This window comes from Aegilops tauschii, chromosome 7 (assembly GCF_002575655.3).
Source record: "Aegilops tauschii subsp. strangulata cultivar AL8/78 chromosome 7, Aet v6.0, whole genome shotgun sequence".
Lineage (NCBI taxonomy): Eukaryota > Viridiplantae > Streptophyta > Magnoliopsida > Poales > Poaceae > Aegilops > Aegilops tauschii.
The window spans coordinates 551,593,909-551,621,608 of record NC_053041.3 but is presented as its reverse complement, the minus strand read 5'-3'; the positions used below and the strand labels follow the sequence as shown (position 1 = coordinate 551,621,608).

At 43.5% G+C, this 27,700-nt stretch overlaps 1 protein-coding gene across 2 annotated transcripts; it reads left to right on the top strand.

Annotated features, from left to right (window-relative positions):
• Positions 1-815: 815 nt before the first annotated feature.
• Positions 816-3,764, top strand: LOC109745367 (uncharacterized). 2 transcript variants are annotated; one of them, XM_020304481.4, is made up of 3 exons: positions 816-1,063; positions 1,950-2,934; positions 3,441-3,764. In XM_020304481.4, exons 2-3 carry the CDS (start codon positions 2,006-2,008, stop codon positions 3,460-3,462), a joined length of 951 nt encoding a protein of 316 aa, XP_020160070.1. In that variant the 5' UTR covers positions 816-1,063; positions 1,950-2,005; the 3' UTR covers positions 3,463-3,764. The 2 variants fall into 2 exon arrangements, with proteins under 2 accessions (XP_020160070.1, XP_020160071.1); XM_020304482.4 differs by having other exon boundaries at positions 822-960.
• The last annotated feature ends 23,936 nt before the right edge of the window (positions 3,765-27,700 follow it).

The window sequence follows — 27,700 nt, the reverse complement described above, 5'->3', positions numbered from 1 at the left end:
ACCGCTTTGTTTACACCGTCCGTTGTCTCACTGCCCGTCCTCGTCCCATCCCCTCCACCATGGCCGGCTCCGGCAGTGGTTCCGACATCGTGTTCGATCCAATCGACTGGGCAATGCTCCTTAAGGAGGATTTCAGCTCATCTGCTCTGGACGACGAGGAGCTCGCACTCCGCATTGCCCCTCGTTTGGTTGCAGATGGACAGGGGCGACAACTCAAGCTCCACGGCCTCCCCTAGTGGCCCGGATGGGCAGCTGTCCATGCCCTCCCCAGTTAGATAGCGGGGCAACCGATGGTTCTCGACACCTCTAGGCCTTGCTCCTCCCTGGCGCGTTGGGTGCTTTTGCCCACACGCCAAGCCGCAGCCGCAGCTACCAGCCTCCAGCCGGCCCGCCTACGGATCATGCAGATTGGAGCCACTTTCGCTCACCGCTGATGACAACAAGATCCTCCGCTATGTCATCCGCCTCGGCGAAGACGGACGCCCGCCGACACCGCCTCAAAAATGCGATGGCACTCCGGATCGGAATCGAGGAGTCCGAGCACCTCGCGGGGCAAACATTTTTTTTTCTGAATCAGATGTATATAAACATGTTTTACTGTGTTTGCTCATTCATTTCAGTCCGTACATAACGCATATTAAATATCCAAAATATCTTTATATTTGTGAACTGAGGGACTAATAACCTGGAGAAAAATTAAAATAATAGTAACAGAAAAAACAAAAGGGTCGATTTTCCCGTGAAAAAGGAAGGGAAAAAAGGCAGAGGAAAGGGGAGTGCGACCCGGTATAAGAAAACTGAACGGAAGAGCCGAAATGGATGGCGACTTGGATGCGCGAGTAGAAAAGAGAAGAGGGAGAGAGAGAGGGAGAGAGAGAGGGAGAGGGTGGCTGCATCATCACCACCACCACCTCGGAAGTCCTTGGCGAGCGTGCGTGCGTGCGTGCGAGCTGTAGGAGGGTACGGTTTTTTCAACTCCCCTCACCTCTCCCCTCCCTCTCCCTCTCGTCTCCCCTCCCACCACCGCCACCTACCCCGCGCCGCGGCGGCGCCAGCGGCGACGGTACGGCCCTCCTCCCCCTCCCTCCGCCCATTTTTTGCCGCTGGATTTCGACGTCCTCTGCTGTCCCCTTGGGGCGATCGGCGCTCCTGGCCGGTCGACCCGCTTCTCCCCCTACGGGTTGTTGGGTTTCGGAAGAGATTTTGTGGGGATGCCGCGCGGCGCGCGTGCTCCGCGGATTTCGTTCCGGTGGATTTTGGGGCTGTTTGTTTAGCCCCCCTCGCCGCTGCTTTTGGTGGGCTGGAGTGATTCCTAGAGCTCCGGGGTTTAGGCCGCGAATATACTCGCGTAGCGTGATTTGATTTGACGGGCGGCTCCATCCCGATCTCCTCCGCGCGGCCGGTGAGGCGCCCTGCCCAGATGCGGATTGAAGGGGCTGGTTAGGAGTTTTGATTAGTTTTGGGTCAGTGACCACCCAGATCGACTTTTATTTGGGATTTTGCTTTACTGATTTCCATTTCTGTTGTTAGGATTTCTCGTGTTATGATTTTCATTGGTAGGATGGATGGCTGGTTTTGGTCAGAGGGCTATGATGATCTTGGGGGGTTGAAATCGGACGACGGTAGCAAAACCAGCAGCACTTGCGTTAGGGGGTTGGGCCGGGATTCTCTTTTTAGTTTTTGTTTTTTAGCATAAATGAAATGGACTCTTAGCAAATCATTAGCGGATCAAAAGAGCTTATGGGAAAATTAATGATTACATGGACTGATTTGGTACTGAAGATGTCTTCATTGTGCCATACATAGACTGTCATCATTCATCAGCTACTATGCTCTGTATTGATGAAAGTGCTAAATGCGTCGCTTTGCTGTGTATGGAACAGATATGCTATGTTTAGAAAGGAACAACTCGGTGCTAATTATCTGTTTTGCTTGTTGATGCCATGCAGGCTGTGATGAAAAGTTGCATCTGTTAACGGACACGAGTTCTGCTACCAAGTTCGACATGGGTTCAGGAAACCTGATGGTGAAGAAGGTGGTGAGGCCCAGCTCTTTTGACCTCGACATACATCTCGACAAAAGCTGGAAGGAGGACGTTACCTGCCCAATCTGTCTGGATTACCCCCACAATGCAGTCCTACTGAGGTGCACATCTTATGAGAAGGGCTGCAGGCCGTTTGTGTGCGACACCGACCAGACCCGCTCCAACTGTCTTGAGAGGTTCAAAGGTGCTTATGAGCTGCCTGCCAATGTCAAGGTCTCGTCTATAGCTGTGGCCCCTCTTGATAGCATCCACATCGTGTCGTCTCACGCAAACAATCGCCCAAGTTGCCCGTTGTGCAGAGGTGATGTTATCGGGTGGATTGTAATCAGCGAGGCTCGTCTGCATCTTAACCAGAAGAAGAGATGCTGTGAAGAGGATTGCTGCTCCTTTACTGGCAACTTCAATGAGCTTCAGAAGCACACACAACAAAAGCATCCAGATTCACGCCCTTCAGAAATCGACCCTGCCAGGCAAGTCGATTGGGACAACTTCCAGCAATCTTCTGATATCGTGGATGTCTTGAGCACAATACATGCACAAGTTCCTAATGGCATCGTTCTCGGAGACTATGTCATTGAATATGGGGATGATGATACTGGAGATGACTATGAAGTGCTCCGCAGGGTTAGGAGGAAGTGGTGGTCTTTTATTTGTTGCAAGGCTTTTTGTAGATATCCAAGGAGCCGAAGAAGAGGGAGAGGAAGGGACAATAGAGGAAGTGGAAGGAGGAACAGCAATCAGGCTCATCTGGAGAACTTCAATCTCGAGGTTCCGACACAAGCTGTTGACCTGAGGGAACTCAGATTTGATGAAATTGATGATGAGTACATTGTTACAGGGGCAGTACCTAGTATGGCAACACCAGGAAGAATGGCCAGTTTCCATTACAGGTCAGTATAGAAAATCTGCTATTCTTATATTGTAACCACATGGTCCTAAAGTACACAAGTACTCCCTCCGTTCTCTATTATAGCTGTTTTAGTGTGTTGGTTCATTCATTTCAATCCGTATGTAGTCCATATTGAAATATTCGAAACATCTTATAATTCAGAATGGAGGGAGTACCCAATAGCTGCATACTAGTCCAAACCATCACCAATATGACTGCTTTCTGTATTTTTTTTTTTGTGGGAAACTGCTTCCTGTATTAACCATCTTCTCCTATCTGTTCTGTATGCATGAGCAGCTGTTTAGGACTTCAGATTTAGCTGCCAACACAATTTTTGTGTGGGGATTTTATGCTGCAAGGAGTAGTATTTTGAGGCTAACCATCAAATTCAGCATGATTGTCACCTTCCGATTTATAGAATTTGCTTTTGTATAACAACAAACTTGATCGAGTTATCTTCTTTCTCTTTCAATTCCGACTCTTTCTAATGTATGATGCTTTCTCCAGGGATACAAGATATGGTCGGTGATCGGGCGTACTACTTAATAGAACCAGCTGATAAAGAAAAGGATTTGCAGCCGCGATGTGATGCCGCAGCCTTCAGGAAACTCCACCCCCGCCCATTTTTCGTTTCTTTTCCTGCCCCCGTCGTTGCTAGGTGCCGCTCCAGCCCGGACTTCCTGTGCATAAAAAGTAGCAACAGAAACCCTCTGCCGCCGCCGTTCGTTTGCAATAGATTTTCATTTACCCTAGCTTCCATTCTGTATATATTTAGCACCCTTCTTATACAGTGATGCCGGTGAAAAGCCTTTTTTTTCTCTTTTTCGGAAATGAATGTCGGGTGATGCTGCAGCGGCTCACCGGTCCAGCCGTGGTTACAGTTTGTTAATTTGGTCGGTGATATCTGAGACGACACCGGGCACGTTATCTGTCAGTGTCAGGTGAAGAAGCTTCCAGCTTCGAACAAGTGACCGTAGGGTCACACGGGTGCGGTGCAAGTGCGCAATGGCCTTGGCTGGCTGGTGCCGCACCCACACGAAATTGCCCTTTGCCCGTGCTGTTGCAGGCACTGTAAGCAAGCGGGGGGCAGCTTGATTGCCTGAATTCATTTGCATGTCGTGTGGTGCTGCGTCTCGCATCTGGTTTAAGGCGCTGATGAGGACAGGTGCGTGTCGGCAGTGTGCTGATGATGGAATCTCACTTTGGATCAGGTGCTGATTCGACGCTCCGGGTCTATCCGTACACGCTCTGATGGCACGCGTGATGTGCGTGCTGCGTCCGCGGTGCAATGCCAACGCGCTCTGTGATTGACTTGGAGCATGACCAGGATTGGAGTAATGCACACGACACCGACCGCCTGAGTTCTTTAGATTACCTGTGGCCACATGACATGGCAACATCACCTCCTTGACATTGACAAAATTGTTCATCTTATCCTGATCCGCGGAGCGCCAGGTCGGGGTATATTTGGCTGATGGCGATATCTGAACCGCTAAGCAGTTTGCATCTAGTCTAGACTAGAAAAGAAAAGCAGTTTCAGAATGTTTAAAGCATATGAGTTTCTTTTTTCAAGAAAGAGCAAGTCTCCCGGTCTCTGCACCCTTCATGGGGGCACCTCCATCTCAGCCGATCCCTCGGCGCATGCTACACGTAACTTGTTAGTCGGCTGAGGCGCGGAGAAATTTAGCCGCGTCCGATCTGCTGTCGGTTGTGCCCAACTTTGCAACACGAGTCATGTTGCCGTAAACATTCTTCATGTTTCAGGAACATAGCAGATGTTGCCACGCACCGGCATTCAACATGTCCTTTGAAACTCACCAAGTTTGCAGCAAGCATGCCCCTTTAGCATGCCGTTCGAAACTCACTAAAGTTGCAGCAACCACGCCCCGGCCTTGCAGCACGGCATCTTGGTGCCTGTCGGAGTTGCGATGCCGGCTACACACTTCCTTGCAGCACGCTGTTCTGGTGCTTGCTGGAGCTGCTATGTCAGCCTGCAGCAGCCACACCTCTGCCCTTGCAGCACACCGCCTGGAGCTCGCCGGATTTGGGATGCCGGCTTAAAGCAAAGACTTGCAACAGTCTCTTCCTGGCCTTGCAGCACGCGAGAGTTGAGATGCAATCTTGATGCAACAACCTCGCGCTAGCTTTGTAGTAAGCTATCCTAAGCTTGATCTCTTGGGGTGCATATGGACACCGTCGATTTGGGTGCATCGAGGGAGGCACATCGATGGTGGAATCGGGAGGTAGGAGAAGAGGGGATCCATGGCTGGGTAGGGAAGGTAGGATAAGGGGGGATCCATGGCAGGATCGAGGAGGTAGGAGAAGGTGGGCTCGGAGGAGATAAGGTGAAACGGTCAGTGGTGTGCGGACCCCACAGGGCATGTGGCAAGTGGAGGAAGTGGTGGACGCGTGAGATGTTTTCAGTCGGTTGATTCCCAATGTTTCCATTATTTCTCAGTCGACGATGTCGGCCTTTCCATCTCTGGGCTGGCCCATCCATTTTTTTGTTCATTGTTGTGCACATTTATATGGGCCTCGCTTGTATCCAACCCAATAATTAGTTTTCTGAATAGATGCAAAAAGTAACTAGGGTTCAAGGCGAGGCCTTGCTCAAAGGTCGGTTAGACTTTGCTACAATAAGTAGGAAGCGATTAAGTTTGATGTAAAAAAGGAAACAATTATCCATAGTACTCCCTCTGTCCCATATTAATTGTCGCTCAACCGGATGTAGATGGAATCAAGGAGGGAGTAGTATACACACCATTTATATATTATTAGAATTGTGTGACAACTTGATTTTATCACTTCTCTATATGTACTCTGTAGTTGGGCTGCACAAGAATATTGGCTAACAGAAATAAAAGACAACCACACGATAAAATCCACAAGGTTGATGCTAAAAATGATGTTTAAAAAATATATAAGTCAATCATAGCATCACACGGAAAATATTGACAAGTACTCCCTCCATTTCTAAATATTTGTCTTTCTAGAGATTTCAACAGGTGACTGCATACGGAGCAAAATGAGTGAATCTATACTCTAAAATATGTCTATATACATCTGTATGTAGTAGTTCATTTGAAATCTCTAAAAAGACAAATATTTAGGAACGGAGGGAGTAGTATAGAGAACATGAACAACCGGAGGAAAGAAAAAAGAGAGCAGTGGATGCTCAGAAATGGCATTTTTGGAATTCTACAAGTCAACCATAGCGGTGCGCGTGAGTGGTAGGATCTTATTTCTAAAGTTTGTCTGGCACTAGTTCTCTCTGCGCGTGCGCGCGTGTGTGTGTTGCGAATAGACTAGTTGTATGTTGAGGTGCTTGCAGGCACTCTCACATGTAGTTGCATGCCGGACGCCCACGTACAAGCAGTAGGATTTTTTTAGAATAGAGAGATCAATGCCGCACCAAACATCCTTTTCCCGAAAAACCTAATATCTCTGGCGACGTTTCGAGTGAACCTAGCCGGCGCTCGTTCGATCTTCTTCGACGGTGCGCTCCTGTGATTCTGGGACGATGGCGGCGGCGACCGCCGGAGGCAGAGGGACGGAATCTGACAGGGGAAGGTCGTCTCGATCTCCCTTGGAGGAAGCTTTGGGAAAGTTGGACATATCAGAGGAGGAAGCTACGCCTCTGATAATAGATGATCGCGAGGAGGGGCCAAAGAAGTTGTTGATGGTGGGGAAGATTCTGCACCGGAACCAACTCCACATCCAGACAATCACCAACGCTCTTAGGCCTGCTTGGGGAAACCCTAGAGGTCTCAAATTTAACTCGATGGGCTCCAATACTTTTGTTGCAGAATTTGAAAATCAACGAGACAGAGATCGGATCTGGGGTGGTTCTCCGTGGCATGTAAGCAAGAACGCTGTGGTTTTGGCTGAATTTGAGGAGCATATGAGGCCGGACGAGGTCAGATTTGATCGGCTCCTGATATGGGCTAGGATCTTGAATTTACCTTACCACATGAGGAACGATACGTGGGGTCTGAAGATCGCTGTACAAATTGATAAGGATGCCACAATGGTGCGGTCTAATCATGTCGGGGGCTTTCTGCGTGCTCGCGTCTCCATTGAAGTTGAGAAGCCCCTGAGACGATGGATTTTGATTGATTAGGCGAGGAGGAAGACGGTCGACCCTTATGACATCCAATATGAACAACTACCGTACTTCTGCTTCTCTTGCGGACGCTTGGGTCATTCTGATCTTCATTGCCCAGCTCCGGGGTCAAGGGATGAGCATGGAAACCTACAGTGGGGTGCCTATCTTCAGGCGCCTGAGGACTACAAACAACCAGCGTCCAATGATAATTTTTCCAAAGAACAAGCTCAGAAAACAAGCAGTCATCGCGAATCCAAAAACTCGAGCTCGCATGGAGAGAAAGGAGCCGGTGTTGAAGTTAATTCGCCAACGAAGAAGTCGCAGCAGCAAAAATGGAAGGGAGCACCAGAGCAAGTCTATAGGCCTGTTGCGAATAAGTCACTCATGATCACTATGGGGGCTGCTACTAGTACTACCGTGGGGGAGCTTGCTGGGGACAAAGGAACTGTGGACACAGATGACTCGGTAGTGGAACGTGAACCAAAGAAGAAAAAACCAACTCCTAAGAATTCGGCAGAGGCTGCAGGGCAGCCCTGCCCATCCCAATGAGTGTGTTGAGCTGGAACTGCCGGGGGCTTGGGACCCCCGGGGCAGTTCGCGAGCTTCGCAGTATTGTGAAGCAAGAAGTTCCCTCTCTTCTCTTTGTTATGGAGACAAAGATTAGAGGAAGGAGAGTGGAGGATTTGAAGAATTTATTGGGTTTTGGAGGCTGCTCTGCCGTGGACAGTGTGGGCCTAAGTGGTGGCATAGGTCTATTCTGGTCCAAGAAAGTTTTGGTTGAGCTGAAATCCTATAGCTCAAGCCATATTGATGTAATGGTTAAAAATGATGAACAAAATTCTCGAGAGTGGAGATTTACAGGGTTTTATGGGGCACCACGAGCTGAGAATAGACATAACAGTTGGAGGCTCCTTCGTACACTTTATGCCGTTCAACATGCTGAGTGGCTTGGCATGGGAGATTTTAACGGGACACTATATGCTTGCGAACACTTCAGCAAATCAGCAAGACCGGAGTGGCAGATGCGAGCCTTCCGGGAAGTGACTGATGATATCTCCTTTCAGGATCTCGGTTGGACCGGAGTCCCCTATACTTGGGACAATCACCAACAGGGAGACGCGAATGTCAAAGCAAGGATCGATCGAGCCTTTGCTAATGAGGAGTTCTGGCAACGTTTTATTCATACTCGTGTTAGGCATATTAGTGCAGCCGAGTCTGATCATTGCTTCGTTGTAGCGGAGATACGAGAAAACCTAACAATGAGTCAGAGATCCAAGAGGTGTTTCAGATATGAGAATGTTTGGCAGACACATGTGGATTATGATCGTGTGGTTAGGGATGCTTGGACTGAGCAGCAACATGGCCCCGTGTTAAGAGGTGTTGCACACGCACTTGAACATCTTCAGCAAACGTTTCAGCCTTGGGGAGCGCGAGAGTTTGGGTCTCTTACACGGACAGTGCGTCAACTTCAGGAATAACTCGATAAACTACGCAGCCTCTCAGTCGGTCGTGGTCCGTCGGATGAGGAAAGGGCAGTGATTAATAAGCTTAGAGAAGCTCTGTATCAAGAGGAAGTATGGATGCGACAACGTTCGAGGGTACCTTGGCTTCGCGAGGGTGACCGTAATACAGGTTACTTTCAGGCGCAGGCTGCACAACGGCGAAGAACTAACATAATTTCTGGCCTTCGCTGTTCGGATGGCTCTGCATGTGCTAATGAGGATGAGGACAAGCACGAGGTGCAATCATTCTACCAGCAGCTCTATCAATCACAAGGTTTGTCTGATGCTAGTGAGCTACTACGTCATGTCCCAACAAAAGTCACGGAAGAGATGAATGAGTTGCTGGACAAACCGTTTGTGGCAGACAAGGTGAAGACGACGTTATTTCAAATGGCCCCGTCAAAAGCCCCGGAGTAGACGGCTTTACAGCAGGTTTCTATCAACGCCACTGGGATCTTCTCAAGGATGAAATCACAGTGGTAGTTTTGGATTTTCTCAATGGAGGGGAACTACCAGCGGGACTCAATGACACTTCCATTACTCTGATCCCTAAGGTAAGACATCCCCAGTATATATCCCAGTACCGTCCAATTGCGCTTTGCCCAGTATTATACAAGGTTGCTGCTAAAGCTATCACCAACAGATTGAGAGTGCATATGGAAGAGGTAATTAGTGAGGAACAAAGTGCTTTTGTTCCGGGTCGTTTGATCACGGATAATGTACTTGTGGCCTATGAATCTATTCATACGATGAAAAGAAGAAAGAAAGGGAAGAATTATGCCTATGCCGTCAAACTCGACATGATGAAAGCCTACGATCGAGTAGAGTGGCATTATCTCGAAGCAATCATGCTCAAGTTGGGTTTCAGCGGCAATTTTGTGAGACTGATCATGAAATGCGTCACTTCGGTCAGATTCTCGGTGAGGGTAAATGGTGACCTTCTACCTTTTTTCACACCTTCGAAGGGCTTGAGACAAGGTGACTCGGTCTCCCCATTCCTGTTCTTGTTGTGCGCAGAATTTTTTTCCTCTCTGTTGAAATTTTATGATGCTGGCTACATTGATAGAGGAATCAGAGTTAGCTATGGTTCTCCTTGGGTGAGCCACTTATTATTTGCAGATGATAGTCTAATTTTCATCAGTGCAAATCAGCAAAGCGGAGCACAGTTGAATACTATTCTGCAGGTCTATGCTTCGGCTTCTGGGCAGTGTGTGAATCGTGAGAAAAGTGCTATTTATTTCAGTCCAAACACACCGCAGCCGGTCAGAAACCAACTCAAAAGTTTGCTCAATATCCAGGTTGAGTCTTTCAGCGAGCGATATCTCGAGCTACCTACAGCTATTGGGCAGATCACCAGTGGTACCTTTGATCACCTTGCTGAACGAGCAAGGAGCAAAATTCAAGGGTGGTCGAAAAAATTGCTTGTGTGTGCAGGACGTGATGTGCTACTGAAATCAGTTGTGCAGGCCATGCCTACATAAAGTATGAGTACATTTCGTTTGACAAAGAAAGTTTGTAAGAGTATTACTTCACCAATGGCCGAATATTTTTGGAGTAGTTCTCTTGACAAGAAAGGTATGCATTGGGTGTCTTGGAAAGAACTTGCTACACCCAAGTGCAATGGTGGTATGGGGTTCCGTGACATGTAGCTATTCAATCTAGCATTGCTTGGGAAACATGGCTGGAGGCTCATGACTAAACCAGACTACTTGTGTGCTAGAGTCTTGAGGGGCCGATACTTTCCTAATGGCGATTTCCTGAATGCATCGATGCCAAAAACAGCCTCGACAACATGGTGCACAATCATAGCAGGAGGGAGGCGCTCAAGGCTGGCCTGATAAAGCGGGTTGGCGATGGTAGTTCTATTGCGGTTTGGACAGATAAATGGATCCTAGGAACTATTTCGATGCTACCTTTGCTGAAACCACTAGCTACTAATATTGAACATGTCTCGAGTCTTATGAACACGGAGAATTGGAGGTGGAATGAGCAGTTGGTTCGCCAAACTTTCATTGCCCCTAACGCTGCAACTATACTTAATATTCCCCTTCGACAGGGCGTGTTGGGGAACACACTAATTTCAAACAAATTTCCTACGCACACGCAAGATCCATCTAGGTGATGCATAACAATGAGAGGGGAGAGTGTTGTCCACGTACCCTCATAGACCGAAAGCGGAAGCGTTATGACTACGCGGTTGATGTAGTCGTACGTCTTCATGATCCGACCGATCCTAGTACCGAAAGTACGGCACCTCTGTGATCTGCACACGTTCATCTCGGAGCACGACGGCGTGATGACGGTGATGATGAAGTTACCGACGTAGGGCTTCGCCTAAGCACTACAACGATATGACCGAGGTGGAAATCTGTGGAGGTGGGCACCGCACACGGCTAAGACAACTGTCAACTTATGTGTTCTAGGGTGCCCCCTGCCCCCGTATATAAAGGAGGAGGCCGGCCGGCCCTATAGGCGCGCCAAGGAGGGGAGGAATCCTCCTCCTAGTAGGAGTAGGATTCCTCCTTTCCTAGTCCTACTAGGAGGGGGAAGGAAGGAGAGGGAGAGAGGGAGGGAAAGAGGGGGCGCCGCCCCCCTCCTTGTCCAATTCGGACTCCTCAAGGGAGGCGCGCAGCCAGCCCTAAGGCCACCTCCTCTCTCTCACAAGGCCCATGTTGTCCCATTAGTTCTCCCGGGGGTTCCGATAACCCCCCGGCACTCCGATAATTATCCGGTGACCCCCGGAACTCATCCGGTGTCCGAATATAGTCATCCAATATATCAATCTTTATGTCTCGACCATTTAGAGACTCCTCGTCATGTCCGTGATCACATCCGGGACTCCGAACTACCTTCGGTACATCAAAACACATAAACTCATAATACCGATCGTCACTGAACGTTAAGCATGCGGACTGATAACCCACAAGTATAGGGGATCGCAACAGTTTTCGAGGGTAGAGTATTCAACCCAAATTTGTTGATTCGACACAAGGGGAGCCAAAGAATATTCTCAAGTATTAGCAGTTGAGTTGTCAATTCAACCACACCTGGATAACTTAGTATCTGCAGCAAAGTATTTAGTAGCAAAGTAGTATGATAGTAGTGATAACGGTAACAGTAGCAAAAGTAATATTTTTGGGTTTTATAGTGATTGTAACAGTAGCAACGGAAAAGTAAATAAGCGAAGAGCAATATGTGAAAAGCTCGTAGGCCTTGGATCGGTGATGGAGAATTGTGCCGGATGCGGTTCATCATGTAACAGTCATAACATAGGGTGACACAGAACTAGCTCCAATTCATCAATGTAATGTAGGCATGTATTCCGAATATAGTCATACGTGCTTATGGAAAAGAACTTGCATGACATCTTTTGTCCTACCCTCCCGTGGCAGCGGGGTCCTAATGGAAACTAAGGGATATTAAGGCCTCCTTTTAATAGAGTACCGGACCAAAGCATTAACACATAGTGAATACATGAACTCCTCAAACTACGGTCATCACCGGGAGTGGTCCCGATTATTGTCACTTCGGGGTTGCCGGATCATAAAACATAGTAGGTGACTATACACTTGCAAGATAGGATCAAGAACTCACATATATTCATGAAAACATAATAGGTTCAGATCTGAAATCATGGCACTCGGGCCCTAGTGACAAGCATTAAGCACAACAAGGTCATAGCAACATCAATCTCAGAACATAGTTGATACTAGGGATCAAACCCTAACAAAACTAACTCGATTACATGATAAATCTCATCGAACCCATCACCGTACAGCAAGCCTACGATGGAATTACTCACGCACGGCGGTGAGCATCATGAAATTGGTGATGGAGGATGGTTGATGATGACGACGGCGACGGATTCCCCTCTCCGGAGCCCCGAACGGACTCCAGATCAGCCCTCCCGAGAGAGTTTAGGGCTTGGCGGCGGCTCCGTATCGTAAAACGCGATGAATCTTTGTCTCTGATTTTTTCTCCCGAACACGAATATATGGAGTTGGAGTTGAGGTCGGTGGAGCTCCAGGGGGCCCACAAGGCAGGGGGCGCGCCCAGGGGGGCAGGCGCGCCCCCACCCTCGTGGAAAGGGTGTGGGCCCCCTGGCCTTGATTCTTTCGCTAGTATTCTTTATTATTTCCAAAAATAATCTCCGTGGAGTTTCAGGTCATTCTGAGAACTTTTGTTTCTGCACATAAATAACACCATGGCAATTCTGCTGAAAACAACGTCAGTCAGGGTTAGTTCCATTCAAATCATGCAAGTTAGAGTCCAAAACAAGGGCAAAAGTGTTTGGAAAAGTAGACACGACGGAGACGTATCAACTCCCCCAAGCTTAAACCTTTGCTTGTCCTCAAGCAATTCAGTTGATAAACTGAAAGTGATAAAGAAAAACTTTTATAAACTCTGTTTGCTCTTGTTGTTGTAAATATGTAAAGCCAGCATTCAAGTTTTCAGCAAAGATTATGAACTAACCATATTCACAATAACATTTAGGTCTCATGTTTACTCATGTCAATGGCATAATCAACTAGCGAGCAATAATAATAAATCTCGGATGACAACACTTTCTCAAAACAATCATGATATGATATAACAAGATGGTATCTCGCTAGCCCTTTCTGAGACCGCAAAACATAAATGCAGAGCACGCACCTTTAAAGATCAAGGACTGACTAAACATTGTAATTCATGGTAAAAGAGATCCAGTCATAGTCATACCCAATATAAACTAACAGTAATGCATGCAAATGACAGCGGTGCTCTCCAGCTGGTGCTTTTTAATAAGAGGGTGATGACTCAACATAAAAGTAAATAGATAGGCCCTTCGCAGAGGGAAGTAGGGATTTGTAGAGGTGCCAGAGCTCGGTTTTGAAATAGAGATAAATAATATTTTGAGCGGTATACTTTCATTGTCAACATAAAAACCAAGAGATGGCGATATCTTCCATGCTACACACATTATAGGCGGTTCCCAAACAGAATGGTAAAGTTTTTACTCCCCCTCCACCAACAAGCATCAATCCATGGCTTGCTCGAAACAACGAGTGCCTCCAACTAACAACAGTCCTGGGGGAGTTTTGTTTGCAATTTTTTTGATTTGATTTGCATAAAGCATGGGACTGGGTATCCCGGTGACCAGCCATTTTCTCGTGAGTGAGGAGCGGAGTCCACTCCTCTTGAGATAACCCGCCTAACATGGAAGATACAGACAACCCTAGTTGATACATGAGCTATTCGGGCATACAAAACAGAATTTCATTTGAAGGTTTAGAGTTTGGCACATATAAATTTACTTGGAACGGCAGGTAGATACCGCATATAGGAAGGTATGGTGGACTCATATGGAATAACTTTGGGGTTTAAGGGATTGGATGCACAAGCAGTATTCCCGCTTAGTACAAGTGAAGGCTAGAAAAAGACTGGGAAGCGACCAACTAGAGAGCGACAACAGTCATGAACATGCATTAAAATTAATGAACATTGAGTGCAAGCATGAGTAGGATATAATCCACCATGAACATAAATATCATGGAGGCTATGTTGATTTTGTTTCAACTACATGTGTGAACATGTGCCAAGTCAAGTCACTCGAATCATTCAAAGGAGGATACCACCCCATCATACCACATCACCACCATTTTAATAGCATGTTGGCACGCGAGGTAAACCATTATAAGCTCCTAGATAATTAAGCATGGCATAAGTAACTATAATCTCTAATTGTCATTGCAAACATGTTTATTCATAATAGGTTGAATCAGGAACGATGAACTAATCATATTTACAAAAACAAGAGAGGTCGAGTTCATACCAGCTTCTCTCATCTCAATCAGTCCATCATATGTCGTCATAATTGCCTTTCACTTGCACGACCGAACGATGTGAATAATAATAATAGTGCACGTGCATTGGACTAAGCTGGAATCTGCGAGCATTCAATAAACAGGAGAAGACAAGGTAATATGGGCTCTTGCTTAAATCAACAATAATGCATATAAGAGCCATTTTAACAATTTCATCATGGTCTTCTCCTATCGACCCCCAAAGAAAAGGAAAGGAATAAAAACTTATTTACACGGGAAAGCTCCCAACAAGCAAAAGAAGAACGAGAAATATTTTTGGGTTTTCTTTTAATTACTACTACTACAGCAAGAAAGTAAACTAGCTAAACGCTACTACTACTTTTTTTAGTTTTTCTTAAGGTTTATCGAACACACAAGAAGAAAGCAAGAAAAAGGAAAGTAAACTAGCATGGATATTACAGTGAAAAAGTATGAGCACCGACAACTAGCATGAGTGTGTGGACATAAATGTAATGTCGGTGAGAAATACGTACTCCCCCAAGCTTAGACTTTTGGCCTAAGTTGGTCTATTGCCACGGCTGGCCTGGCGGATATCCAAAGTTGTAGCTGGGGTCGTACTGAGAAGAAGCCTCGGATTGCCACTGGGTGGCAATCGCCTCCGGATCCCACTGGTAATTAGACTGTCGTGGAGGATCAAATTGTGGTTCTAGCTCTGGCTCTGTAGCTGATGTAGGGTTCCGGCAGGCGTGGATGGCCGCCAGCGGAACGAGATACTTGCCTGCAGACAAATCAAACAAGGAAGGAGCAGGCAAGGTAATAGTCTCAGGGTGATTTTTATCAAATAACAGTTTGTATTTAAGCGCCCTTTCCCTATTCTTAACAATAAAATCATGCGCTACCATACTCTTATAGTCTAGAAAAACAGTAGGCAACAACTTTTCTTCTTTCTCATAGTGCCTAATAGGTATCTTATAGTATGCAGCGAGGCGCGAGGCGAAGATGCCTCCCAAGATGGGGCCCTTAGTACGGTTAAGATTTAACCGCTTTGCAACAATAGCGGCCATACTAAATGTGTCATCACGAAACAAGGCATGGAACAAAATAATAATATCGGGGACACTCAAGTTTCCACAGTTTCCGCGACCAATTAAGCATCTACTAGCAAATATAGCAAAGTAACATAGAACAGGAAAGTGTATGCTAGTGATTCGTGCGCCGGAAACCTTCCTCGTTTCCCCTACAACAATTGTATCAATAAACCCCTCCACATTGTTACTATGTGGTTCCTCTATGAAACCCGGAAAAGGTAACTTGCACACCTCACAGAATTCACGAAGGGTCATCTCCTTATACTCATCATATAAATAAAAATCCACCATAGGTGGTGACCTCCTAGAATGGAAATGAAAATTTTGCACAAAGGTATTGGCGAGTAAGAGATACTGTTCGCATTGGTCGCGGAGGAAGTCGGTGAGGCCTGCGTTCTCAGCCAACTCATAAAAATCATCAAAAATCCCGGCTGCTCTCAAGAAATCATCACAAGGCCATTCACATGGCCGAACTTCCACGGTGCGAGGCAGATTATATTTGGGCCTCTCTGCTTCTTCACTTTGCTTTTCCTTCAAGCTTCGGCTCGATGAGCCCCTCAAAAATCTCTTCATCATTTTCTGAAAATTTCTGAATTTTTAGTAACTTCAAATAAAAGTGAACCAAGCTCAACAAAATTGATAGCAACTACTCCTACAAGTGCCTAGAGCCTATATCATGCATTAGAACTACTTGGAACCATATAAATTTGACATGCAAGCTCAAGAACATGGTCACCTAGGCAGCAAAAATTTGCAATGAATAAAGCACTAGAACAAAAACTAATTGGACCAATGGAGGAGTCACATACCAAGGAACAATCCCCAAAGCAGTTTTGTGAGAGGTGCTTTGAGCTAGGAGATCAAAAATCGCAGCAAAATGAGCTAGAACTCGTGCTTGAGTTGGTTGGTGATTTTTTTGGGAGGAAGAAGAAGTGTGTGGGTGCAGAAATAAGTGGAGGGGAGCCACCATGGGCCCACGAGGCAGGGGGCGCGCCCAGGGGGGTGGGCGCGCCCTGGACCCTCGTGCCCAGGTGCTTGCTCCCCCTGATGTGTTCTCAGTGCCAGGTATTCTCAAATATTCTAGAAAAAATCATATTTCAATTTCAGGGCATTTGGAGAACTTTTATTTTCGGGGTATTTTTATATTGCACGGACCATTCAGAAAACAGACAGAAAAATACTATTTTTGCTTTATTTATTCTAAATAACAGAAAGTAAAAGAAGGGTACAGAAGGTTGTGCCTTCTAACTTCATCCATCTCATGCTCATCAAAAGGAATCCACTAACAAGGTTGATCAGGTCTTGTTAACAAACTCATTCCGAATTGCATGAAACCGGAGAAATTTCGAATAACACTATGCCACCTCAACGGGGATATGGACGTCCCCAATAATAAGAATATCATATCTCTTTTTGATAGTAGGAAGAGGAAATTCAAAACCTCCAAAAATAATCGATGGAATTTTTCCAATAGAATTGATACTGTGGACTTGAGGTTGTTTCCTCGGAAAGTGTACTGTATGTTCATTGCCATTAACATGAAAAGTGACATTGCCTTTATTGCAATCAATAACAGCCCCTGCAGTATTCAAAAAGGGTCTTCCAAGAATAATTGACATACTATCGTCCTCGGGAATATCAAGAATAACAAAGTCCGTTAAAATAGTAACGTTTGCAACCACAACAGGCTCATCCTCACAAATACGACAGGTATAATGATACGTCTCCAACGTATCTATAATTTATGAAGTATTCATGCTATTATATTATCCATCTAGGATGTTTTATATGCATTTATATGCTATTTTATATGATTTTTGGGACTAACCTATTAACCTAGAGCCTAGTGCCAGTTTCTGTTTTTCCCTTGTTTCAGTGTTTCGTAGAAAAGGAATATCAAACGGAGTCCAGACGGAATGAAACCTTCGGGAGAGTTAATTTTGGAACGGAAGCAATCCAGAAGACTTGGAGTGTACGTAAGGGAAGTAACGAGGAAGGCACGAGGCAGGGGGGCACGCCCACCCCCTAGGCGCGCCCTCCACCCTCGTGGGCCCCTCGTGGCTTCCCTGACCGACTTCTTTCGCCTATATATATCCATATACCCTAAAACCATCAAGAAGCAGATAGATCGGGAGTTCTGCCGCCGCAAGCCTGTGTAGCCACCAAAAACCAATCGGGACCCTGTTCCGGCACCCTGCCAGAGGGGGGATCCCTCTCCGGTGGCCATCTTCATCATCCCGGCGCTCTCCATGACGAGGAGGGAGTAGTTCACCCTCGGGGCTGAGGGTATGTACCAGTAGCTATGTGTTTGATCTCTCTCTCTCTCTCTCTCTCTCTCTCTCTCGTGTTCTTGAGGTGGTACGATCTTGATGTATCGCGAGCTTTGCTATTATAGTTGGATCTTATGATGTTTCTCCCCCTCTACTCTCTTGTAATGGATTGAGTTTTCCCTTTGAAGTTATCTTATCGGATTGAGTCTTTAAGGATTTGAGAACACTTGATGTATGTCTTGCATGTGCTTATCTGTGGTGACAATGGGATATCACGTGATCTACTTGATGTATGTTTTGGTGATCAATTTGTGAGTTCCGTAACCTCGTGAACTTATGCATAGGGGTTGGCACACGTCTTCGTCTTGACTCTCCGGTAGAAACTTTGGGGCACTCTTTGAAGTACTTTGTGTTGGTTGAATAGATGAATCTGAGATTGTGTGATGCATATCGTATAATCATACCCACGGATACTTGAGGTGACATTGGAGTATCTAGGTGACATTAGGGTTTTGGTTGATTTGTGTCTTAAGGTGTTATTCTAGTATGAAATCTATGATAGATCGAACGGAAAGAATAGCTTCGTGTTATTTTACTATGGACTCTTGAATAGATCGATCAGAAAGAATAACTTTGAGGTGGTTTCGTACCCTACAATAATCTCTTCGTTTGTTCTCCGCTATTAGTGACTTTGGAGTGACTCTTTGTTGCATGTTGAGGGATAGTTATAGGATCCAATTATGTTATTATTGTTGAGAGAACTTGCACTAGTGAAAGTATGAACCCTAGGCCTTGTTTCCTAGCATTGCAATACCGTTTGTGCTCGCTTTTATCCTTAGTTACCTTGCTGTTTTTATATTTTTGGATTACAAAAACCTATATCTACCATCCATATTGCACTTGTATCACCATCTCTTCGCCGAACTAGTGCACCTATACAATTTACCATTGTATTGGGTGTGTTGGGGACACAAGAGACTCTTTGTTATTTGGTTGCAGGGTTGTTTGAGAGAGACCATCTTCATCCTACACCTCCCACGGATTTATAAACCTTAGGTCATCCACTTGAGGGAAATTTTCTACTGTCCTACAAACCTCTGCACTTGGAGGCCCAACAACGTCTACAAGAAGAAGGTTGCGTAGTAGACATCAAGCTCTTTTCTGGCGCCGTTGCCGGGGAGGTGAGTGCTTGAAGGTATATCTTTAGATCTTGCAATTGAATCTTTTTGTTTTTTGTTTTAGCACTAGTTTAGTTTATAAAAGAAAACTACAAAAAAATGGAATTGAGTTTGTCTCATACGCTTCATCTTTTTAATATCTTTCGTGAGTATGATGGAAAGGAAAATTGTGCCAAGGTGTTAGAAGAAGAATGCATTAAAATGTTTGGCACTAAATCTTTGATGATGAGCATGATTGCAATGTTGTTAGTATGAACTCCTTGAATATCCATGGTACTAATGATGTTTGCAGTAGTCATGATGAAAATATCTCTTATAAGCATGTCGATTTTTGTGGAGTGCATAGAGTTTGCAAATACATACCAAAAAGGGAAGATATATTTTGTAAGAGGCACAAGTACTTAGAAACTAAATGGTTGCAAGAGAGGCTAAATGTTGGTGCTGAAAATTTAAAATATGTTAGCCATACTTGTGAACTTTGCAATGAACATGGTCATTTAAATACCAAATGCAAATTGTTTCATGATCGAATCATGTCCAAAAATTGTGATGACTTGATTTCCCTTGCACATCATAATGAACTTAGTCTGCTTTTGGGTTATGAAGAATTGAAACGTCAAACTAAGTTTATTCCAGAATATAACCTCGAGAAATTCCTCGATATTGATCTAGAAGAGATTTATATGTATTGTGCGGTGAATTGCATTGAAAATCTTTATATTGCCAATTACATAAAGAAAACAAAACAAATAGAAGATGAAGAGAATACTAATGAAAGGGAAGAGACTTCCCAATATTCTCCTATTATTTCTTATGATGAATCAGGCAACGAGGAGGAGCCTTCTATTCAACCAATCTCATCAATAAGGAGCTCAAAAAAGAGGGATAAACCCGCATATGATGTGAAGAAGAAAAAGAAAAAACGGAGAAGCAAAGGTAAAAAGGTATCCCTCCCAAATGATGTTGCTCCTACTACTCATTGTGATGATGATAATTGCTATACTATTGATGCTATCCATACTATTAATGATGAGAGTGATTATGATTATGATATGAAAAGGCCCAAGCTTGGGGATGCTATGTTTGATGAAGATGATGTTTTTGAGAATATATTTGCTGCAATTAATGTTTGTCCCAATCTTGGGGATGCTACGTTTAATGAAGATGATATTTTTAGTCTCCCAAGTTTTGATATGCAAATTTATAATGATGATAGCATGCCTCCTACTTATGATGATTATATTGATGAAAGTGGGTTTGGAAGAGTGTCAACTTTAGGAAGTAACGGTCCCACTATTTTGGAGGACATTGAATCTTATAATAGTTATGATAGTGGATTTGGAGAGGTCATGACTTTATTTAGTGATGAGTCCACTATCTTAGAAGAGGTTTCAATCGATTATGATGAGAACAAAGTTGCTACTTATGATGATTATTGTGATGAAACTTATGCTATAAAAAGCAGTGATGATTATATTTATAAAACTTGTCATGATTATGATTACCGTTTTTCTGAACATTACTCTTTTAATGTGGAAACAATTTATAGTATTCAAGTCTCTTATGATACTCCCACTATTCCGAATGAGAAGACTTTTGCTTATGTGGAGAGTAGTAAAATTTCTATGCTTGTAGATCATGAAAAGAATGCTTTAGATGCTGGTTATATTGTTGAATTCATTCATGATGCTACTGAAAATTATTATGAGGGAGGAATATATGCTTGTAGGAATTGCAATAATATCAAGTTTCCTCTTTATGTGCTTAAAGTTTTGAAGTTATGCTTGTTTTGCCTTCCTATGCTAGTTGATTATTGTTCCCATAAGTTGTTTGCTAAAAAAATCCCTATGCATAGGAAGTGGGTTAGACTTAAATGTGCTAGTCATATTCTTCATGATGCTCTCTTTATGTTTCAATTCTTATGTCTTATGTGAGCATCATTGAAATCATCATGCCTAGCTAGGGGCGTTAAACGTTAGCTTGTTGGGAGGCAACCCAATTTTATTTTAGTTTCTTGCTTTTTGGTTCTGTTTAGGAATAAATAATACATCTAGCTTATGTTTATATGTGGTTTTGTGTTTTAATTAGTGTTTGTGCCAAGTAGAACCTTTGGGAAGACTTGGGTGAAGTCTTTATGATCATGCTGTAAAAAACAGAAACTTTAGCGCTCACGAGATTAGCTAAAACTTTTTACTGGAGAGTGATATTTAGTTGATTCTTTTTGCAGATGATTACTAGACAAATTCCTCAGGCCCACAAATTTATTTTAGAATTTTTGGAGTTCCATAAGTTTGCGTTTGTTACAGATTACTACAAACTGTTCTGTTTTTGACAGATTCTATTTTTCGTGTGTTGTTTGCTTATTTTGATGAATCTATGGCTGGTAAAATAGTTTATAAACCATAGAGAAGTTGGAATAAAGTATATTTAACACAAATACAAATGAATAATTAGTTCATTACAGTACCTTGAAGTGGTGTTTTGTTTTCTTTCGCTAACGGAGCTCAGGAGATCTTCTGTTAAGTTTGTGTTGTGAAGTTTTCAAGTTTTGGGTAAAGATTCGATGGACTATGGAATAAGGAGTGGAAAGAGCCTAAGCTTGGGGATGCCCAAGGCACTCCAAGGCAATATTCAAGGACAACCAAGAGCCTAAGCTTGGGGATGCCCCGGATGGCATCCCCTCTTTTGTCTTCGTTCATCGGTAACTTTACTTGGAGCTATATTTTTATTCACCACATGATATGTGTTTTGCTTGGAGCGTCAATTTATTTTGTTAGGATTTTCTTTCTGTTATTTAGAACAATGTTTTGCATCTTTTATTTCAATAAAAGTGGCATTGATAGACTTTACTATGCCTATTTTACAAGTCTACATGTTGCTGTTTGAAAACAGAAAGTTTACCGCTGTTGCAAAAATTCCCTAGAAAATTCAGAATGTGATAAAATGTTGAAACCTTTTGCATAATAAGCTCTGATAAATTTAATACAGTGGGAATTTTCTTTCATGATTTTTGGAGCTAGGGAAGTATGGATCTTGCTGCATTCTTACTGTACTGTTTAGGCAGATTGCTGTTATGTTTGCATTGTTTGCATATGTTTGCTTCTTTAATGATTATATTTGAGGATAGGACTATTAAATATGCAGAGGCATTTAGTATGAAATGTTGAATAATAATTTTAGTGATTTGCTACAGTAGAGTATGATAAGGTTTTTGCATTGGTTTATACTAACTTATCTCACGAGTCCTTGTTGAGTTTTGTGTGGATGAAGCTTTTGAGATTTAGGGAGACCGTGATATGAGAGGAATTAAGGAGACACAAAAGCTCAAGCTTGGGGATGCCCAAGGCATCCCAAGATAATATTTCAAGAAGTCTCAAGCGTCTAAGCTTGGGGATGCCCCGGTAGGCATCCCACCTTTCTTCTTCAACAATTATCGGTTAGTATCGGTTGAGCCTAAGTTTTTGCTTCTTCACATGATGTGTGCTATCCTTGAAATGTAATTTTGTTTTGCTTTGCTTGCTGCTTGAATAAAATACATTAGATCTGAAGTTCTTAAATGAGAGAGAGTCTTCACATAGCTACATAATTATTTAACTACTCATTGGTCTTCACTTATATCTTTTTGGAGTAGTTTGTCATTTACTCGTGTGCTTCACTTATATCCTATGAGTAAATGGTTGAATGAATTGAATATCATAAATCTGAAATTATATATGTTTCATATGCTTATCCCATGGGGAGTAATGACTTCACATATAAGAAGTAGAGGTGGTAAATTTATTGAAGGTTAGCAAACATTGTATTGGTCACTTGAACAATTCATGAAAGAATATTGAAGGAAGAGAGATTTCACATATAAATATACTATCTTGGACATCTTCTATGATTGTGAGCCCCATTAATTATTTTGAAACCTGAGCAAATTAGTTGAAGTTGGACAAGGAAGAGAACATAACGAGTTATGCTTGGGTATATTTGTATAGGAGTTATATTGTTATGGATCCCCTAACATGTGGTGCTTGCTATTTAGAATCCTTTGCTAGCCAAAATATCTGTACTAAGCGGGAATACTGCTTGTGCATCCAAATTCCTTGAACCAAGTTTCTTCCACAAGTGTCCACCATATCTACCAATATGCGGTATTTACCTGCCGTTCCTAGTAAATTTGCATGTGCCAAACTCTAAACCTTCAAATAATAATCTGTTTTGTATGCCCGAATCGCTCATGTAGCGACTAGGGGCTGTCAGTATCTTCCATGCTAGGTGGGTTATTCTCACGATGAGTGGACTCCGCTCATCATTCACGAGAAAATGGCTGGTAACTGGGATGCCCAGTCCTATGATCAAAAGATCAAAAACAAAATTGCAAATAATTTAAACAAAACTCCCCTAGGAATGTTGATAGTTGGACGACACCCGTTGTTTCGGACAAGCCTTGGAGTGTGAATGTTGGCGGAGGGGGAGTAAAAACTTTACCTTTCTGCGTGGGAACCGCCTATAATGTATCTAGTATGGAAGATATTGGGAACTCTTGGTCATTATGTTGACAATGAAAGCATACCTCTCAAAATTATTTTCATCTCTATTTTAGCTTCGAGCTCTGGCACCTCTGCAAATCCCTGCTTCCCTCTGCGAAGGGTCTATCTTTTACTTTTATGCAAGAGTCAGTAGTATTCCTTCTCATTCCAACCTACTCTTTAGTTGGCAAGCATCATGTGGTGGAGAAAGATCTAAGCATATATGGCCATTCAAATATATTTGATCATGAATTATTATTGTTGACATTACCCTTGAGGTAAAAGGTTGGGAGGCGAAACATTAAGCCCCTATCTTTCTCTGTGTTCGATGAATGCTATTTGTTCTAAACATATGCTTTGAGTGGTAGCAATCATGGAAGACTATATGATAGTTGAGTATGTGGGATTTGCTAAATCAAAGCTCTTACATAGACCCTTCCTGAAAATAAGATTAATTGCAATTGTTTGATGACTGAGAACATAGTTTGTTAGTTTTCAAGAAAGTTTATGGTCTATGCTTTAACATGTGAATAGCTTGTTACTTGATCATGAAAAGTTTTATGAGTTGAGCTACTGTTATGACATATAATGATGCTAGAAAAGGTGATTGGAATTATCATTGATCAAACTTGTGCACCTGCTAGCATTCACACTTCATAAATTATTTCTTTTATCATTTACCTACTCGAGGACGAGCAGGAATTAAGCTTGGGGATGCTGATACGTCTCCAACGTATCTATAATTTATGAAGTATTCATGCTATTATATTATCCATCTAGGATGTTTTATATGCATTTATATGCTATTTTATATGATTTTTGGGACTAACCTATTAACCTAGAGCCTAGTGCGAGTTTATGTTCTTTCCCTTGTTTCAGTGTTTCGCAGAAAAGGAATATCAAACGGAGTCCAAACGGAATGAAACCTTCGGGAGAGTTATTTTTGGAACGGAAGAAATCCAGAAGACTTGGAGTGTACGTAAGGGAAGCAACGAGGAAGGCACGAGGCAGGGGCGCGCCTGCTACCTCTTGAGCACTGCATTTGTTTTCCCTTGAAGAGGAAAGGATGATGCAGCAATGTAGCGTAAGTATTTCCCTCAGTTTTTGAGAACCAAGGTATCAATCCAGTAGGAGGCCACGCACGAGTCCCTCGCACCTACACAAACAAATAAATCCTCGCAACCAACGCAATAAAAGGGTTGTCAATCCCTTCACGGTCACTTACGAGAGTGAGATCTGATAGATATGATAAGATAATATTTTTGGTATTTTTATGATAAAGATGCAAAGTAAAGAAAGCAAAATAAAGACGACGCTAGAAATAACTTGTTGACGGGAGATTAATATGATGGAAAATAGACCCCGGGGCCATAGGTTTCACTAGTGGCTTCTCTCAAGAGCATAAGTATTACGGTGGGTGAACAAATTACTGTTGAGCAATTGACAGAACTGAGCATAGTTATGAGAATATCTCGGTATGATCATGTATATAGGCATCACGTCCGAGACAAGTAGACCGACTCCTGCCTGCATCTGCTACTATTACTCCACACATCGACCGCTATCCAGCATGCATCTAGAGTATTAAGTTCATAAGAACAGAGTAACGCTTTAAGTAAGATGACATGATGTAGAGGGATAAACTCATGCAATATGATATAAAACCCATCTTGTTATCCTCGATGGCAACAATACAATACGTGCCTTGCTGCCCCTACTGTCACTAGGAAAGGACACATCAAGATTGAACCCAAAGCTAAGCACTTCTCCCATTGCAAGAAAGATCAATCTAGTAGGCCAAACCAAACTGATAATTCGAAGAGACTTGCAAAGATAACCAATCATACATAAAAGAATTCAGAGAAGATTCAAATATTGTTCATAGATAAACTTGATCATAAACCCACAATTCATCGGTCTCAACAAACACACCGCAAAAGAAGATTACATCGAATAGATCTCCACAAGAGAGGGGGAGAACATTGTATTGAGATCCAAAAAGAGAGAAGAAGCCATCTAGCTAATAACTATGGACCCGAAGGTCTGAGGTAAACTACTCACACATCATCGGAGAGGCTATGGTGTTGATGTAGAAGCCCTCCGTGATCGATGCCCCCTCCGGCGGAGCTCCGGAAAAGGCCCCAAGATGGGATCTCACTGGTACAGAAGGTTGCGGCGGTGGAATTAGGTTTTTCGCTCCGTATCTGGTAGTTTGGGGGTACGTAGGTATATATAGGATGAAGAAGTACGTCGGTGGAGCAACGTGGGGCCCACGAGGGTGGAGGGCGCACCTAGGGGGGTAGGCGCACCCCCCTACCTCGTGCCTTCCTGGTTGATGTCTTGACGTAGGGTCCAAGTCCTCTGGATCACGTTCGTTCCAAAAATCACGTTCCCGAAGGTTTCATTCCGTTTGGACTCCGTTTGATATTCTTTTTCTACGAAACTCTGAAATAGGCAAAAAACAGCAATTCTGGGCTGGGCCTCCGGTTAATAGGTTAGTCCCAAAAATAATATAAAAGTGTATAATAAAGCCCATTAATGTCCAAAACAGAATATAATATAGCTTGGAACAATAAAAAAATTATAGATACGTTGGAGACGTATCAGCGCCCTCCACCCTCGTGGGCCCCTCGTGGCTTCCCTGACCGACTTCTTTCGCCTATATATATCCATATACCCTAAAACCATCAGGAAGCAGATAGATCGGGAGTTCTGCCGCCGCAAGCCTGTGTAGCCACCAAAAACCAATCGGGACCCTGTTCCGGCACCCTGCCAGAGGGGGGATCCCTCTCCGGTGGCCATCTTCATCATCCCGGCGCTCTCCATGATGAGGAGGGAGTAGTTCACCCTCGGGGCTGAGGGTATGTACCAGTAGCTATGTGTTTGATCTCTCTCTCTCTCTCTCTCTCTCTCTCTCTCTCTCTCTCGTGTTCTTGAGGTGGTACGATCTTGATGTATCGCGAGCTTTGCTATTATAGTTGGATCTTATGATGTTTCTCCCCCTCTACTCTCTTGTAATGGATTGAGTTTTCCCTTTGAAGTTATCTTATCAGATTGAGTCTTTAAGGATTTGAGAACACTTGATGTATGTCTTGCATGTGCTTATCTGTGGTGACAATGGGATATCACGTGATCTACTTGATGTATGTTTTGGTGATCAATTTGTGAGTTCCGTAACCTCGTGAACTTATGCATAGGGGTTGGCACACGTCTTCGTCTTGACTCTCCGGTAGAAACTTTGGGGCACTCTTTGAAGTACTTTGTGTTGGTTGAATAGATGAATCTGAGATTGTGTGATGCATATCGTATAATCATACCCACGGATACTTGAGGTGACATTGGAGTATCTAGGTGACATTAGGGTTTTGGTTGATTTGTGTCTTAAGGTGTTATTCTAGTATGAAATCTATGATAGATCAAACGGAAAGAATAGCTTCGTGTTATTTTACTACGGACTCTTGAATAGTTCGATTAGAAAGAATAACTTTGAGGTGGTTTCGTACCCTACAATAATCTCTTCGTTTGTTCTCCACTATTAGTGACTTTGGAGTGACTCTTTGTTGCATGTTGAGGGATAGTTATATGATCCAATTATGTTATTATTGTTGAGAGAACTTGCACTAGTGAAAGTATGAACCCTAGGCCTTGTTTCCTAGCATTGCAATACCGTTTGTGCTCGCTTTTATCATTAGTTACCTTGCTGTTTTTGTATTTTCAGATTACAAAAACCTATATCTACCATCCATATTGCACTTGTATCACCATCTCTTCGCCGAACTAGTGCACCTATACAATTTACCATTGTATTGGGTGTGTTGGGGACACAAGAGACTCTTTGTTATTTGGTTGCAGGGTTGTTTGAGAGAGACCATCTTCATCCTATGCCTCCCACGGATTGATAAACCTTAGGTCATCCACTTGAGGGAAATTTTCTACTGTCCTACAAACCTCTGCACTTGGAGGCCCAACAACGTCTACAAGAAGAAGGTTGCATAGTAGACATCATATAGCAGTTGATTTATCAGCCTGCAAAGATATTTCAGTAGGTGTCAACTTATTCAAATCAAGTCTACGATATAAAGAGAGAGGCATAACACTAACACCGGCTCCAAGATCACATAAAGCAGTTCTAACATAATTTCTTTTAATGGAGCATGGTATAGTTGGTACTCCTGGATCTCCAAGTTTCTTAGGTATTCCACCCTTAAAAGTATAATTAGCAAGCATGGTGGAAATTTCAGCTTCTGGTATCTTTCTTTTATTAGTAACAATTTCTTTCATATACTTAGCATAAGGATTCATT